We start from the raw sequence: 18,538 nt of genomic DNA, 5'->3' as shown, positions 1-18,538 counted from the left end.
CACTTTTTTGAAAGCTCCCATCAGAGATGCCAAATATAACTTAATCAAAGGTTTCAATGGGCTTTTCCAGAAAAAAATCGTGCACCCCCTGTTGAGGAGGTCCATTTCCGTTCCAAGGGGGTAAGGTTTGAAACGCAGTGGAATTCCATAAGGGTAGACGAAAATCCGTCGAAAACTAAGCGGAATTCTAAGGGGGTGATGATTGAAAATTTGTAAAAATTCGGAATTCCAGAGGGGTATGATCCTAAAATCGACTGAAATTTCAAGGGGGTAGGTCACAAAAGGTTGGAACTCCTCAACAGGGGGTGCACGGTTTTTTTCTGGAAAAGCCCAATATAGGTAATTGGTAATAAAAGGGTGTGCCAAGATTAAGAAAAAGGAAGCCATTATACTTGTCTTCATCTTGCAAGTGCTGTTCACCAGTGATATATCTTGAAATGTGTTTGGAAATTTGTTCGTACACGTCCCTGTTTTTGGTGTCTTCAGCTATAGAGAGAACACAAGGCACACCAAATATCACCGGACGAAACTTTTGCCATGATAAAAAGTAATTTGTTTGTTGGATCTGTAAATAAGACATACAAGGGATGTTAAAAAAGTTATTACTACACCAGCAAAGATTCATCGAGATTTTTTTGAGACATGAAATCCAATCTGAGTTCCTACCTCTTATTGTTCTCTATCTAAGTGAAATTCAGGTAGTATCCAATCAACTTTCGATTCAGATTTTTGTTGGAAAAAATTAATTCAATTTAAAAATTAATGCCTAGAAATAATAAGTAAAATGTAACAATATGCTACTACATTCTCGGGGTCAGGTGCTGTAGTTGAAAAGGTCAAAAGAACTAGTTTGAAGATCAGACAAAGATCCAACAGGCTTTAAAACTTAAGATTTGAATGACGATCTTGATGGGAATTTTCTTTTAAAACGATGCAAGCTTCTAAAAAATTTTAGTTGGAGATTGCCATACCGGCTTTGCAGAACATTGAACAGATTGTCAATTCTAGACTCGGTTTTAGATTTCGGTGCAAATAGGCCATTACACAGTCGCAAAGCGTAATGGGTTATCAGTACCATTGCGCGCTAATAACAACTTACTATTGGTCCAATGTTTTGAAAATTTTGGACGATTTTTGCGTCTAACCAACGGGAAACCATTATCGGGGCGCAATCAGTCCTGATTACCCATGATTCATTTCGACTGTGAAATAGCCTATACTTACAGTTTTTCTGTTAATGGCCACCACAACGCCATGGAAACTGGAATCCCAAACACATTCAGATGATGCTGATGACCTCACAGATGAATTACCGTTCCCCTGTACGTTGGAGAACGATGCGTTCACAATACCTGGTACTTCCAACACTTCTGTACTACTCGTGCTCTCCTTCGTGTATGGTTTTTGTGAAGACACTTCAACAACTTTAGAATGTGAATGCGTTTTACGGTGACGGAATGGGTTTTTCGGTTTTTTCGATTTTGATGTTTTAGTTGTAGTGTTGTTACGTGTATTGTTTTTCAAAGTCGAAGATTGTTCATTTGGTTTTAGAGTGTTTACAGTAGTAGTAGTGGTGGTTGTGTTTTCATCGAATGGGTCCGGAGTGGTGTTCCCAATGTTGGTGGATATGACGTTCTGTGGTTGCTGTTGCTGTTGGTTACTGCTTGTGGTTGAGGAGAGAGTATCACATGATGAATGATGATGCATGGGTGATGAGGGTGACGTGTAGTTTTCATCGTATGGAATGTATTCGTAAGCGTATAGAAATCCCATTGCCGTTGTACTCAGCTTTTGAGAGTCCATTAAGAAGTTCTAAATGAGAAAAGGGTTGAGATTAGGATTTAAAGAGGTCATTCATATAATTCTGCTTATCAAAAATAAACAACACTTGAACTCTTCAACTCGTATGTGACCCAAAAAAGCCTAGTGAGAGAAGCGAACCCTCCAATATCATCGGACCGGGCCCTATCCCGGGATAGGGAAATTACAGCGCTTGCTAGACTGTGCTCGCGACACATCAGAGCCGTGCTGTATCGATGATGATACTCGCACAGTACGGGAGAACCTTGCGTTTTCGCAGGTACTGAACATATAAGTACTATCACCACACCACATTCAATTTTTTTTCTTTATAATTTGAGAAACTACATCACACTTACGAACATATACTACTTACAAAACGAACACAGAAAAATAGATAGCTCCTCCCCCCGCAAGGCACTAAGTGATATCACCAGAGGTACTTAGCTATTAAATAAAAGAAAAACTTAAAGGAAAAACCATCTCTGAAAGGAAAAAAATATATATTAGAGCTATGTAAGGAGATAATCGAACTGAAATAAGGCGTGGTGCCTTTCTGAGTCAAGAATAAATTCAATGAAAAGATTTTCAAGACATTCAATGTCCAGCATATCTCCCCATACTCTTGTATCAGAGCGATGGTACCCTATTCCCCTCGCATGGCATGGGTTGACCCGGGCCAAGGTACATTCACTTGCCAAGTGAATCGTAGCACCGAGTGAGAATCGAAACCTGACCTCCAGCATGGAAGTCAAGAACGATGACTACTACACTACTACGCCTAAGCTCACAAAAAAAGTCATGGTAATTTCTTTTGATTTCGAGAAAGTGGACTGTTAAATCCCCCTTGTTTGAGATGATAACAGGTAAGTCCGATTTATAGTAAAACTGTGCTTAAAGAGGCCCCCCAAGCAGTTTGCGTGATGACGTGATAGGGGCTTTTTTGTAGCGTGATTACGTGATTTGGATTTTTTTTTTCGTGATTGCGTGATGATGAGAGGTCAAAACGTGATCGTGATTTGAAAATTTTTTTGAGCCGTGATACGTGATTAGGACTTTTGCGTGATTAGCCATTTCTTTTGCTGATTTTCGTGATCGTGATTGAAGACAAAAAATTGCGTGGTCACGATGATAAGAGTTAGACTGAATAGAAAAGAAATGAAACAAGATAAAAAACGTTAAAAAGAAAATACCCTGATTGTGAACCCTACAACTTCAGCTAACAACAAATTTTCCACAGGAATTGTACACAATTTCGATAATTCTTTGCGCACGTGGAGGACGGTTGAATCAGGGGGTAACAACAAACCATACTTGATGATCCCACTACCATCACGCGTAAAAACTGAAAATAAAAAAATATTATAAAAATGGGCTACTTTATTAGTAAAGACCCCCTAGATATTCTCTCTTAAAAATATGCTCAACCCCCTGGATATCCTCTCGTATAAAGATGCTTACCACTGGATATCGTATTTTTACTTGAAAAGACACTTTACCCCCTGGATATCCGCTCCCTTGTAGATATTTAACCCCCTGGATATCCACTTTTGAACAAAAGTCGTTAACCCCCTGGATATCCGATATCCTCAACAGGGGGACAAGGACTATTTCTGGAAAACCCCAATATTCTTCCGTGTGTCGTACCAAAATTTTGGAAAAAAATCAGCTACAAAGAAAATGACAGTCCATGCGTTTTACCTTTTAATACGTTATTTATGTTCCTTAAGCTTTTTTCACATGTACGTAAAATCTTACTTTAGACCTTACGAAAAATCCTTCGTAAGGCTGTCTTTTGGGAATTTCCCCGCCCATACGTACAGTTTTTGTCCCGTAAGAGGGTCTTAAGTGACTTTTCCTTCCATTCAAAATGTTTTGAACGTAAGCAAACTTTACTTAAGGCCTTAAAACACTACGTAAGCTTAGGGAAATTCCCCATTCTTTAAGGTCTTAAGTAAAATTTTACGTGCATGTGAAAAAAACTTTAGAGGAAAAAAATCACCCTCTAAGCTTATCTTAAAGCTTTTCTCACATGCACGTAAAATTTTACTTTAGATATTACGGAAAATCGTTCGTAAGGCTGTCTTTTGGGAATTTCTTCGAAATTATGTAGAGTTTTTGTTGATTAAGAGGGTCTTACGTGACTTTTCCTTTCGTACAAAACTTAAGCAACGTAACGTAAGCAAACTCTACATAAGCTTAGGGGAATTCCCACCCTTCAAGGTCTTAAGTAAAATTTTACGTACATGTGAAAAAAGCTTAAAAAGGATTAAAAATGACAATAAAATGAACTAAGAGGTCCCTATTAATAAATTCTCATCTAAGAAAATATGAAATATCTTTAAATGTCTCAAATAAAATTTGAAATAGACCTTTTCATAAATTACGTCACGAACATCACTTGCCTCGTATTCAAACAATTACCATGGTGATTATGTCCCTTGAGACATTAAATTATTTTTTCATAAATAGAAAGAAATAGAAAGTAGTTTTAGTAAAATCCGCTGGGAGTTAAAAACCACGGCAATAATTTCAAAACGAGGCAAGTGATGTTCGTGACGTAATTTATGAAAAGGTCTATCAGTGTGAAATTTTTAAAGTTTCCAAAAACCTAAGTTCAAGATTTTGTGTTCCTTTTATTCGAATTTCAGAGAAAATAAAGCCTTTAATTTAATACATTGTACTAATACTTTAAATTGAAGGTCATGTGAAATAAATCAAACCTGGAATTTCAAGATGCAGAGACCTTTCCATCGGTAAGGGTAGTGATAAAAATGTAAACGGGTCAAACCGTATACTCGTATGTCCGCAATGTAAACAACGGACTTGCGATTTCAACTAGAAGAAAATAAAGGAATCGTGTGAGAATTATGTTTGATTTGAAGAATCGTTCTTGGATAGAGTTTTGATCAACTGGTAAGGAAAATGGATTCTACCCAGCAAATTAACACATTATTCTTGAAACTTTGCTGAATTACCTTATTGGAACTAATTTTCGCGGGAATTAATTTTAGCGTTTTCCGCGGTTTTTCGTCAAAATCGCGAAAATTTGAGCCTGCGAAAAATTTTGAGAGTTAAAAACCGCGAAAATTTATTCCCGCGAAATACAAATTTTTCCAATTTCATCGAAAAATTTGAAAAATCCCTAGGAAAATGAAAGAAATTTGTTCAAAAAAGGGCAAAACCGCGAAAATTAAAACCCGCAAAAATTCCAGAATGAAAAAAACCGCGAAAATTAAAACCCGTGAAATGAGTTTTTTCGGATATTTTTTTTCGACCGCGAAAATTAGTTCCCGCGAAAATTAGTTCCAATAAGGTATGTAGAATTTTGAGTTGGAAAAACCTCTTTATAAATACTTCACTAAGACGGAAAACACTGTCTTTAACATTATTTAACTTTCAGAGAGTCAATATTACATACCATTCCTTGGAATAAGTCGACGATAATGGATTGATTTCTTTTCAAATGGTTCTCCCAAGCCTAGTTTGACAGTAAAGAACAACACTCGTTTAATTAAATAAATCAATCTTTCCATACATCTCCAGTAAAAAATTAAATAACAGAAGCTCTGCTTTTGGTTCATTTTTGAAATTTTCTAAACGTTTCGGCCTCAACAGAGTACCATCATCAGTAAAAAATTTTGTTGTAATGAAAATTAGCTATCTGTAAAATGTACAAGTTTAAAAGAAATAACACTCGTTTAAAACTTGGATTTTATCCCATCTCTGTTGAGAAATACGTAAGTCGGATGTGTTACAGCTAGTCGAGATAAAATTTCGCACTTCTATGAAGTTTTGGACTGCAAACGCTTTTACAAGACAAGGTAAAACATTTGTCTCGTTAATATTAGCACTGGATTTCCGAGATCAAAGAATTCAGGACTAACGAGCATGAAAGTAAAACTCTTCAAAAACGTCACTCTTGAAGTGCTCGACGCCACATTTTGGAATAACAATGATACCCGCCGATGTGAAGTGACGGTTTTCGGAAAAATAACAAAATGAGGTTGTTATAAAATTTGGAGAAACGACAGAATTGTAGAATGTCTTAATGACGGGGTACTTACCTCATTGGCTAATTCAGAATCTGGCCGCCCATCACTATCCTTTAGTTCTACATACGGCTTGTCGTGAACTCTGTAATAAAAGAAAGATAAATGTTATTTTTTACGCCTACTAAAAATACTTTGGACATTCAAAGTAAATGCTAGCCTGGATATCCAAGCTCAAAATTTTAGAAAAAACTAAATTTACCTCAACATACAAAGTTCTAAAATTATAGAGCTTGGTCTCCCTAGAGAATGAAAGTGCGAACCCATGTTTCCAAACCTTTACTAGTCAACCCAGGGCAGCAAAACAGAAATTAATAAAAAGCCAGGTCTAAAACCATTTAAAACATCCAAAGATTACACCAGAGTCCATAAACAAGTTTGCATGCATTATCTTGACCGACCATGTTTTCTTGGAAAATGAACTTGCCTCTGTTTTCTTCTTCTTGATGTTTTCATGTAACAGTAAACTCTGCTATCTTCACTAGCAAGTGGAGGACTATCCTATTTTTGCTTCAGAATTGCTCCGCGCCATGTAGATCGGTCCTTACGGTTTTAGCGAAGTGAGCGCAAGCAAGCGGACTGCATTCTCATACGAGGATGCAAATCGCTCTAGGGAGACCAGGCTGTAAACCAGAACATAAAATATCAAAAACTATACTGTGAAATAGTTTACAGCCTGGATATCCAGGATAAGTAAATGCGAGAAATTCAACGAAGAAGACCTACCAAAGTTGTTCAGACAAATTAAGACAGACAGTCACCTACTGTACTTGTTGGTAACGTCAAATATAAGGTCCTGGTAACGCTAGATGAACGCCCATACAACGTACCTGCTAGTACCTTCATACAGACCGTCTAGTCAGAAGGTCAAAACGTTGAAAAAAGGTCCATCTAACGCTAGATGAACGTCCATATACCGTACCTGTTGGTATCTTCATGAAGACCGTCCAGCAAAAAGGACATCAACTCTTGTGAATCGTGTTGTTGGAAACCGTTGAATCGTGGCGCGTACCGCCCAATCGTCCACTGAAAGATGAAAAGATCTATTAATACTTTTTCACAATTGGAGTTGTTGACTCACTAAAATAACGGCCGGTAAGCACAATCAGGCCCAATTCTATTTAGTTCAAAATTTTCTTTGATCTTGGAATCTTCCTGACCTTATCCGTTACTATCTTTGTTTGACTGTTCTTGAAGTCAAAGACCATATAATGACCATTTAACACTACTTGTCAGTGTCAACCAAGACGGCTCCATAAAATAAGTAAGCCTTGAAATTTTAAAAATAGGTTGTTGAAAATGTAACCTAGATCAAACACAATCGTTTTACCCTTAGTTTTACAGGAGCGATACTTCGATAAATGCCTTTCCAAAGGTCAGTGACCAAATCACCATAACGTCTTGCGAGTAAACCTTTCATACCGAGAGGGTTGGTACGATTTAATTCGTAAGCAAATAGCTTCGAACAGAAGTATTCGGTGAGAGGTTTGGTATTACTGAGACATTGAATTGCAGAATTCATAAAACACGTGTTTCCAAGGTTGTGGAGACCAGTGGCTCCTTTTACCAACAACCCTAAGAATATGAACAAAAGTTAAAGCCATGTCCCTAACAAAATGAAGGTAAAAGCTACCAATATATATCCTCAAAACCACAGAAAAGAGCCATCTTGAAGATTGAAAATTGATCATTTTTAATAATTTTAAGTTTTCCAGAATCAAGTTTCACAAAAAAATACAATCAAGTCTTCTTTATTCGACAAGCCTCTATTTTTCGAATTTCTTTGAAATTCGAAATGAAACGATGGTGTCTTTAGATTTCAAAGCCTTTTCGTAATTCCTTACATATATATCGCAAAAAAAAACGTATGTCCTTTGAAAATCAAACTGTACTACTCACCCGTATTGGAGCGTTCACGGAAATTGCGCGTCGCTACCAACGAATTCATTTCTTCGGGCCAACTCAAGTCACGGTTCCGTATCTCTAACAGTAAATGACATCCCTCGTTCAAGGGGACGTCCTCCACCGTCTTTTCGTCTTCTTCAAGTAAGATATTCTCGTTCTGTATTGAAGGAAATCACGCAATGGAAAAAAGTTATCACCACCGGCCTACGTATAGCCTACGTTTTCTTATCAGTATTAACAAGAAGCCCAGAGGGCATGAAGGCCCAGCGAATAAAAGTATGAACTGAACAAGACTTGAGTATAAGAGGGGATTTGAACCTGTAGTCGCTAATACAAGCCATAGACGCCTTATACCATTCGGCTATCTGTTATTTACAACAATAAGAAATAATTCATAATATTTAAATCTTATATACAGATGTTTTTTTCCTAACACGTGAACAACTGAACTGTTCACATGATAGAGAAATGTAAAAACAACTTTTTTTTAAAAGAACATCTTCCTAAAGAGAAGAAGGTTTGTTACGGTTTGTTACATTGTTTTTCTTAAAACACACTACATCTGTTATGTTCTTATAGTTTTAATAGTTAATTGTATTTTCTCCTTTTATGTTTTTAACCAATAAAGACGATTTCAATTGTTTTTTATTCTGTCAATCATGTTCTAACAGCCAATCAAATCCTTCACAATCTGAATTAGCCTGTGCTTGAAAACGCCATATATGAAAACGCGTATCGCCTAGTAAATTGTTACACACTGACACCGGGCAGAATGCTAATGAAAGGCCCAGTACGCTAAAGCTAGCTGGGCCAATGAATATAGTAAAGTAAGGTTTGCGGCCAAGTGTCAAGGGCGCCTACGTATAGGCTACGTTTTTTATCAGTAATAATGAATATAGTAAAGTAAGGTTAGCGGCCAAGGGTCAAGGGCGCCTACGTATAGGCTACGTTTTTTATCAGTATTAATAAAAATAGTAAAGTAAGGTTAGTGGCCAGGGGCCAGGGGCGTCCGAATGGTTCCCTTTTCCACTCTAAGGTCGGGCATTACGCCAAACTTTCTATGTGGCTCTTTCCTTGACCACTTTCTTTAGTTACTGAACTTTGAATAGAAAGGCATTAAACAGAGTTCATGCCTAAAGAGGCCTTAACTCCAACATATCAAAGTCAAGGTAGCAGTAGTGTAATCTTAGTCCGAAACAATGATACTAAAGATAAAGATCAGCGACCGACCTCTCCTTTCATAATCCACAAACGTAAATCATCAGGGTGAATTTTCAGCTTCCTTCCGACAAACTCCACTATCTGAAAACAAAAGGAAAAACATCGATTTGAGAAATAAGTTAAAACTTTTTACTAATTCAATAAAAAAGTTTTTGATTTTGGTGAGCGCCATAAACATGGTATTGGAAACATTAAGCCAACATTAATTCCCGTGTCCTTAATCTTACCCCCGTCTTACCTAAATGTTAACAGAAAAATACTAAGTTTAAAGCCCGGAAGTGACTAGAGAGGGATCTTCAATTTTTCTCAAGTAAGAGAAAGTGGAGCCTTAAGATTTGCGCCTTTTTCTTTGTTGTTTTGGTGTGGGTTATTTGTCGAAATCTAGCAATGGCTTTTATTTAACCACGCGGGTCACGCGTTTTGAATAGTAAATAAGTGGCTTCATTTCCCATCTATATAAAAGCTTAAATCTAACTCCTTCGGGGTTTCTAAAAAGAAGAAAACACGCAAAGGCAAAGTACCTGTTTAATGGTATTCTCTTTACTGAATGATGCTTTGTATGTTAAAACTTTCTTCGGTGTCACCAACGGTTGGGGTTCATGGTTGTTTGTACTCGGCGCCGCCGCCGCTGACATGCCACCAAAAATTTGCGATAAAAAGTTATTAATACCAATTGAGTTTAACGAGAAACCAGTATTTTTTGGCGGAGGTGAATGTTTGTATATTAACACAGGTACAGGATATAACTCCAGTTCTGGCTGTCCACTTTTGGATGCTTTTAAGACAACACGAGGAAGTTCGAGGTCAGAGCCATACCACATTTGCATCGATCTCCAAACTTGTTCTGGAAGGGTTTCGTAATCTTTACCATCGATGAGAAGGATATTTTGCTTTAAACGACCACCTTCACCAGTCAAATTGTATAACTAAAAAGAAAGTTTCTGAAAGTTTACAAAAATACTCTCCTTATAATAGGGTATATGTTGTTTACTTCGTACATTACGGTCCGCAAACCATATCATATTGTTGAGAGTTTTCATTTCAATTTCAAGCTTTCCATCAAACAAGAGCTTGTAGTGAACAAAATCAACCGCGTACCCGTCGAAATAAAAAATAACGAACCTTTTTATATTCGGCAGGCTCGGCTTGGAGTAGTGTGCCATTTTCGATGGAGGACGGAGGTGTTTTTAGAGCATGACCATTCGATACAGTTTGAACTTGATTATTACGTAATTTAAAGGACTTGGTTGGTGTTAGTGCTTCTTCTTTGACAACCGGTGCCTTCAGATCATTTGTTTTACTATTATTGTCTGCGTGTTCAGCAAACGCTTTATCACTTCCTAGTTGTGAGCTTACGCCACATTTCTAAAATGGAGAGATTTATAGAATATCACAGAGGTGTTATCGAACTGTTTGGTCTCTTTGAAATATTTGAAACAAGACACATTTTCATCGTCTTAAGAATGAATACTTTGTCAACCAGGAAAATGTTATTCCAACTATACTACTTAGATACTAGTTTTTTACACTTTTACACATAAGGATCATTGACTGTTAGGAAAAGAACTAGTGGGTCAAATAAAAAAAAATCCTGTTAAGTTGACTGTTGAAGTTGATTTAGATATTGATCCATTCCTGAAGAGGATACCACCTTAATGAAATAAGACTTTGACCCTATTGTTGGACCTTTTACTTTGTTATGCCGAAATTACTACTCACCTCAAAATTTACGTAATCTGTCCACGAATTCCACCATTTTGAAGGGACGAGGTAATAAAAAGAGCCTTGGTTCATGCCATCTTTTTTCTGTCGATCAAGCCAACGCCTGATAGTAAAGTAAATTATATGAGAATTGAAAGTGAAGAAAAAAGACGAGAAAACCAAAACCTTCTTATATCAGATAATCAATGCTCTCAAGCCTTGTTCACTATATAGTGCATCAGTAGCGTAGACAGGGTTGAAGGAACATTTGCTTAGGAGCTAGCAGATTTAAATGACACAGTAATTATGTTTTTATACCAAAAATATGTAAGTGGTTTGTCGTAAAAATCTGCTTTCCTACGCAGATCCTGTCCAACTCTACGCTACTGTGTATTGCAAAAAATCTAATCCTCAACCCTTTTTATCGAGAAGATTTTTGTTCAGTGTTTGATTCACATTACCTGATAATGCATCCTTCTTCTTCGCGAAGCACAGGTTTCAACCCAAAAATGATATGACAAATCTATAAAGAAACAACAAGTGATCATTAATATAGACAAACAGAAGACATTACATTATCGTATACCGAATTCATCGTTCTACATCTACAATCTGAATTTTAGTGATGTAAAGTTAACAACTTTTAGTCAAAAAGATTTCAAATAATAAACAAAAATATTTATTTCAATTTTCAAGTATTTCTCTTTCAGTGTCATTTTGTTCGTCAGCGTCTTTGTTTTGCCAGCGTTTTCCTTTGTTCTGCAGTGTCTTGTCTCCCTTGTGCGTCCTCCGTTTCTTTTGTTCAGTGTCTCTTGTGCATTCTCTTTTCAGTTTTTGTTTCCCGTATTAATTAGTATTTATCATTATCTTTTGTCTCTAATTTTAAGTAATTATGTACGAATTCTCAAATGACATTTTTATAGTAATATCAATTTAACTAGTTATTAATTTTTGTTTGATAAAAAAGACCTGCGTTTTCTTTTTTACACATCAGTTAAGAGTATGTATGAGTGGAGTTGACATCAATTTTTCATCAAGATTCAAGTCATGTTTTGATATTCTATCGAGTTCAATCTTGTTTTCATTCGGCCATGTATTTGTATTAACAGCATCTTTCCAGCATTCACTTTTGGCCAGCTGGTAGGTTTTTTGCTTCTTGTTTTCTGTTTTTGCCTTTTTCTTTTGGTCTTTGTGTGCCTTTCATCCAGGTCTTAGGACGTTTATTTTCAACTCAGATTTATTTAAGTTTAGTTTTTCTAAGTTCATTATTCATAAAGCATAGCATCTACTTTCATATTTTCAATCAATTTTTCGCATGTCAATAGGTCTAGCCTAGATTCTCAATTTTATTTCAAAAACTTAGTTTTGTCACTTTTCTATTTTTCAGTTTGAACTCTTGTCAATAAATCATCAATATCAATCAAACTCTTGAGTTCCAAACACAGCCCTTCTCTGCGCTAAGGCTACATTCAAACAGGACACCAGAACCCTATGCTGTGAAGTGTCATTCTCACTTACGCCTCGACTCACATCAAAACTTAACTTGATGTCACTACGAAACTTACCTCCAATCGATTACAGAGTTCGTCGTAAATATAATCGTGTCATAGTGGAAGAACCCGATCACTTATCTTCGGAAACCACGCCCACACAAGCTGATCAATCAGAACCATCAGTCCAAATGTCTTCAGAAGTTGTCATAGAAACCAAAATTCTCTTGCAGGAAGTGTTCGACCTTGTTGAAGAAAACCCACCTGAAATCGCAATCGACCCAACCGTGGTGGTCAATCAACTTGTAACGCTTCGTAAAAGCATCCGACATAACGAAGTGCTTCTCGAAACTGAAACACCAAATGAGCACCTAACTCAACGTATAGCTCAAGCTGTTCAAGCAATCAGAGATTACATCCACAAAGTTTGCGAAATCAGCCCTAATCAACCTGAAACAAAGCATCCAACTGAAATCAAATCATCAACATCATCAGACGAGTCGATCCTGTTTACCGTTACAGACATAGAACGTTGTATCACCGAACTCAAATCCGAATTTTCTCGTACACCCAAAGATCTGAGTGATGAAGAAATCATCCAGCTGAAGAACAGTCTACCATCAAACTTCACACAACTCAATGAAATCTCAAAGAGAATCGAAAAGGTCATCAACAAAGAATCATCCAATCAACAAGTCAAAACAGGTATCACTACACTTCGAGCAAATTATACTGCCTTAACTGCTCTCAAAACAACATATACGACTAACTTGAACACTGAAATCAAAGATCGTCAAGTGTACAAACAAAAACTCTTTTCTGAATCGAATCTTAATATCAAACTTGATAAGTTCTCTGGTTATCATGATTCACTCGATTTCTACACCTTCAAATCAAAATTCGAAAAGATTCATCTTAGGACCACGCCTAAACACCTGTTAGCCGAACTTCTGAAGAATAATTACCTCAATGACCCTGCCCTCAGCTCTGTCAAAGCCATTGATGACATTGACGAAATCTGGTCGAAACTCAAGTTTGCCTACGGTGACGTCATGATAATGCTACAAGGAAAGACCAGTCAACTTTCATCAATGAACCCATTGTACCGATCAAAGGACGTCGATTCAACCATCAACGCCCTTCACAAAATTATCAACCTCGTCAAGGAGCTGACTTCGCTTGTAAAAGCTCACAACATTGAAAACCATCTCTACTATGGAGGAGCAAAGAACGACATCCTACGACTTCTCGGTGATGCTCGACTTTCAAGATGGCTTAGTCAAGCAGACAACACCATTCCTCCAGAAGAGACCTGGTTAAAGCTGACGAAATTCCTTGAAGACGAACTCAAGCTTCAACAGCAAAAATCGATCGTGATGAACCAGAACACTCAGGATCCAGATTCGAAAGGCAGACAATCGCCCAAACGTCCAACTGGTCCTAATCAAGATTCAAGAAACCCCAGGAATCAGAGGTATGGCTTTAATTCATCACACAATACCATACCTTCTGAGCCTATCTGCTATATTTGCGATGCCAAAGAAGGAACTGACGATCATGTAGCAACACAAGGCCCTGGAGGCACCAGGATAATTCAATATTTTTCGTGCAAAATATTTGCTGAGCTCACCCCTTCAGATAGACTCAATCTCTTAAAAGACAAAGGATACTGCTTCCAATGTTTGTTCCCAGGTGCTGATGCTCAATCGCTCAAACACAAAGAAGGTCGTTGTCAACGTGATTATACCTGTCAACATGAATACCATCAGAAATTCCCGACACGAAAACACGTACTTGTATGCGACATACACAAAGATGACGAATCTAACAAGGAAATCCTCGAAAAATTCAAACAACGTTATATCAAATCTTCAGATCTTCCAACATTTGCTCGTAACATAAGCCTATCACTTTACGTTTACGAAAGCTACAAGACAAACACTCAACCAAACAACAATTCAACTCCAGAAGACGAGAGAGGTATTTACATGCTTCAAACCGTCAATATCGATGATGTCCCGTATACAGTATTCTACGACAGTGGTTGTAGTGATTTCATTATAAAACGTTCAGCCATCAAATCACTTGGCTCTAATGCATCACAGGTATCATCCGAAGTTACAGAAATTGGGGGAGTTGGCCAAACATCACTTCAAACGTTTGGTACCTTCAACGTCAACATCCCACAACATGATGGTCAAACCGCATCATTGACAGGCATAGCTCTTGACTCGATCACTGCCACATTTCCTCGATACCCACTACGTACAGCTGTCTACCAGGATATCAGCAATCACTTCCAATCAATAGGAGGAGATCCAGCTCAACTTCCAATACCGGCTCAGAGCGTTGGAGGAGATGTTCACTTCATGCTTGGAATCAAATACCTGAAATACTATCCACGATTCATTCATCAACTTCCTTCCGGTTTAACCATATACGAATCCGTTTTCAAGAATCCTGATGGTTCACGTGGAGTCATTGGAGGTCCTCATCCGATCTTCACTCAAATTCATTCGACATTTTTCAGTCAATCGTCCTATCTTGGATTCTTCAGTCAGCAATATCAACTATACAGAATGGGCATCCAAATCAACCCGGATATCAAAATGTTACCTCAAATCACCAATCAGACCAATCTTATCGATGAATTCGAAGATTCAGAATCAGTCATCGAGATCTCATCATCCCAGAAAGACAAATTTGAATCAAAACATACCGAAAAATCCAATCAGCCAGTTAAAAAATTCGGTCAAAGTACTATAAAGAAACTTAAAACCTCAGAATCCAAATTGCCAGAACTTGAACTCGGTAATTTCAACAACACCAAGAAATCGTCATCAGCATCCAATATCTTCCCTAATATCCTCAAACGTCAAATAATTAAACATCAAAGTTCTTCAAAACTCAACAGCAGAAACTCATCAGTCGTCACCAGCATGAAGCTAGACCTGAATAGCTCCTCAATCAGTCACTTATTTTCAGGCGTCAACGCTCCAATCAACTTTCTTTCTAATCGAAACAATCATCGACCTTCGACACAGCTCGATCACGTCAATCAAAAATGTCTTCAAGTCCAGACAAGGGGAATCTCCAAACATTCCAATATCAATCAAGAGTTTTCAATCACTCGTCATTCACATCTAAATCACCGTCGCTATTGCAGCTTCATCAAAACTATGGTACATGCTTTCAAGTTCTTCAAAGTGTTATTCCATTTGTCCTTCGAAATGGACAACCCTGTATCATCAGATATTCGACCTCAACTCAAAGTTCAGCAGATCATTGTCAAGCCGAAATATCAAGCCATCGTCAAGAAAGTAGATCGATCTCCAGTCATAACGAAACAAATGCTTCCAGATGACAATCGTTGGGAGATCCAGTCTCTTCAAAGATCTGTTATCACCGCTCCTCCTCGCCAGGCTTTCAAGTCAAGGTATGTTATTGGTATAAAGCCAAGTCTCGAAAAGTTTTACCTCAATGTAAAAGCTCAAATGAAAACGTTTTTCATGAAACTCCTGGTGTATACGTGATTTGAATATTGGAAAGGCTTCAGTCTTCATTTGGCTCAAATCAATCAATTTGTTTATTGGGGGAGTGTAAAGTTAACAACTTTTAGTCAAAAAGATTTCAAATAATAAACAAAAATATTTATTTCAATTTTCAAGTATTTCTCTTTCAGTGTCATTTTGTTCGTCAGCGTCTTTGTTTTGCCAGCGTTTTCCTTTGTTCTGCAGTGTCTTGTCTCCCTTGTGCGTCCTCCGTTTCTTTTGTTCAGTGTCTCTTGTGCATTCTCTTTTCAGTTTTTGTTTCCCGTATTAATTAGTATTTATCATTATCTTTTGTCTCTAATTTTAAGTAATTATGTACGAATTCTCAAATGACATTTTTATAGTAATATCAATTTAACTAGTTATTAATTTTTGTTTGATAAAAAAGACCTGCGTTTTCTTTTTACAAATCAGTTAAGAGTATGTATGAGTGGAGTTGACATCAATTTTTCATCAAGATTCAAGTCATGTTTTGATATTCTATCGAGTTCAATCTTGTTTTCATTCGGCCATGTATTTGTATTAACAGCATCTTTCCAGCATTCACTTTTGGCCAGCTGGTAGGTTTTTTGTTTCTTGTTTTCTGTTTTTGCCTTTTTCTTTTGGTCTTTGTGTGCCTTTCATCCAGGTCTTAGGACGTTTATTTTCAACTCAGATTTATTTAAGTTTAGTTTTTCTAAGTTCATTATTCATAAAGCATAGCATCTACTTTCATATTTTCAATCAATTTTTCGCATGTCAATAGGTCTAGCCTAGATTCTCAATTTTATTTCAAAAACTTAGTTTTGTCACTTTTCTATTTTTCAGTTTGAACTCTTGTCAATAAATCATCAATATCAATCAAACTCTTGAGTTCCAAACACAGCCCTTCTCTGCGCTAAGGCTACAAGTGATTGATATCTGTTGATATATCAGTGAAAGTAAGAGATGCTATATACGTGGTGCTCAATATACTATCCTGACGCCCTGCCTGGAAGTGAATTCGGATTCGAACACAGTCCATTGCAGTACAAGTCTGTGTTCAAAACTTTCACGCTAACAATCGGCAGTCGGACATCTTTCGGTTTTTTTTTTGCTTGTTTCTAATTTTGTTAAGTTACTATTCTGTTCTGTTAGTGGGCCTTCATGGAAACAATTCCTCAGCTGTTTAAAAGCTGTTGAATTTTTCGAAACATGCCACGTAAAATATTTGTTACTATTATTATTGACATGATTGTCCAATAGTTCCTTCAAACTTCTGAGGGTAAACTAATGATATACCGGGTGCGCCGCAAAAAAGTTTCTCTCTTTAAAACTAATTTTTTCAAAATCTTAAAATTTTTAAAGAACCGTTTCTAATTCATGAGAAAGAAGAAAGATAAACTTAAATTTTGATGAGTTATTTATTAAATTCGATTCATTAGATCAAAAGTTATGCTCAATTAAATAAAAAAGTTACATTCTGAAAGTGCTGAAAAACGTTAAAAATCGACCTATCAAATTAAACGGAAGGATAATTACTTAATACATCAGTATTTTCGTTTTAGTCATTAAAATGATAATTAGCTGTCTAAATGACCTTTTGTTAAATAAAGGAAGGTTGAATTTCAATAAATGGCAGAAAATTCGTCGAAAAGGCCAAAAAGTCTGGTAAAAGTTCATAAAAATACATATAATTATGGGTTTCGAGGTACATAGACTTTTACGTAGACTTTATCCAATCTAAAACCAAAAATCTGACGAACAGGTAAGGGTAAAAGTAAATTAAAGTGATTTTGATAAAGATTTTATACCCTTTCGACCCTTCAGTTTTTAAACTTATGTGTTAAATTACTTAAAAATGTTTTTAATCATGTAAAGGCTATCGTGATTGCCAGTTTTGAAATTAAAATTTGATAGGTCGATTTTTAACGTTTTTGAGCACTTTCTGAAAGTAACTTTTTTATCCAATTGAGCATAACTATTGATCTAATGAATCAAATTTAATAAATGACCCATCAAAATTTAAGCTTACCTTTCTTCTTTCCAATGAAATTGGAATGGTTCTTTCAGAATTGTTAGACTTCTAGAAAATTAGTTTTAAAGAGAGAAACTTTTTTGTGGCGCACCCGGTAGATATGTCTAATTAATTAGAAGTAATCATGTAAGAGAATGGCCTATGATAACGATACAAAGAAAGACAGGGGGTCATGCAGTTAGTCCGTGACACTATGGTGAGTAACTGCCATTTTGGAAAATTTCTTGTCACACCACCACCACCATTACTTACTCCACTGTGGAGTAACTGTTTTTAGTGCTCAAAAAGGGGTACACCACCCCATAAAATGGGTAATATGCGGCTTTTTTAGATATTATAAGACATACCCACTGGTCAAAAAATTTTTTTGATTTTTGTATTTAAAAGAATTGTTGGAATAAGTTTATATACTTGGTTTAAGTCACTATCAAAGCATTCCACGATTTCTATTTTCATAAATATGACAAAAAAATTATTTTCATGGAGAAATTTTAGATATTTTTTCAAAAACAATTCAATGTTTCTTCGAAAAATTTCAAATTTTTGACAAAAATTTAGGGAAATTTTTCAAAAAAGTGAAAAAATGTGCACTTACTCCACTTTGGAGTAACTGTTTTAAATATTTTTAGTTGTTACACCACCACGTACTAAGTGTCATAGTGTTCACATAGTAACTGCATGACCCCCCCCCCCTGAGAAAGATGTTATCTTCTGGACAAAATAAAAATTACGTCTTGTGCATTTCACCGACAGATTGTAAGAAATCTGCACATCTGAAAGTCACTAAGAATCCCGAGGGGGGGGGGCACGTAGGCAAAATTG

General features: G+C 36.6%; 1 protein-coding gene across 1 annotated transcript in view; it reads right to left on the bottom strand.

Annotated features, from left to right (window-relative positions):
- LOC136822146 (ubiquitin carboxyl-terminal hydrolase 32-like) overlaps positions 1-18,538 on the bottom strand; it is a 59,599-nt gene that overhangs the window by 9,523 nt on the left and 31,538 nt on the right. The window contains exons 11-24 of the mRNA XM_067078381.1: positions 11,141-11,202; positions 10,698-10,803; positions 10,101-10,343; positions 9,500-9,904; positions 8,988-9,059; positions 7,752-7,914; positions 7,183-7,427; positions 6,775-6,878; positions 5,868-5,937; positions 5,222-5,281; positions 4,524-4,638; positions 2,994-3,145; positions 1,225-1,812; positions 393-565 (exon numbers count right to left, since the gene is read on the bottom strand). Of these exons, the coding sequence (XP_066934482.1) occupies positions 393-565; positions 1,225-1,812; positions 2,994-3,145; positions 4,524-4,638; positions 5,222-5,281; positions 5,868-5,937; positions 6,775-6,878; positions 7,183-7,427; positions 7,752-7,914; positions 8,988-9,059; positions 9,500-9,904; positions 10,101-10,343; positions 10,698-10,803; positions 11,141-11,202 (2,558 nt within the window). The remainder of the gene's footprint in view (positions 1-392; positions 566-1,224; positions 1,813-2,993; positions 3,146-4,523; positions 4,639-5,221; positions 5,282-5,867; positions 5,938-6,774; positions 6,879-7,182; positions 7,428-7,751; positions 7,915-8,987; positions 9,060-9,499; positions 9,905-10,100; positions 10,344-10,697; positions 10,804-11,140; positions 11,203-18,538) is intronic.

This window comes from Clytia hemisphaerica, unplaced genomic scaffold, assembly GCF_902728285.1.
Source record: "Clytia hemisphaerica strain Z4C2 unplaced genomic scaffold, Clytia hemisphaerica genome assembly, whole genome shotgun sequence".
Classification (NCBI taxonomy): domain Eukaryota; kingdom Metazoa; phylum Cnidaria; class Hydrozoa; order Leptothecata; family Clytiidae; genus Clytia; species Clytia hemisphaerica.
This window is presented reverse-complemented; position numbering and strand designations above follow the sequence as displayed.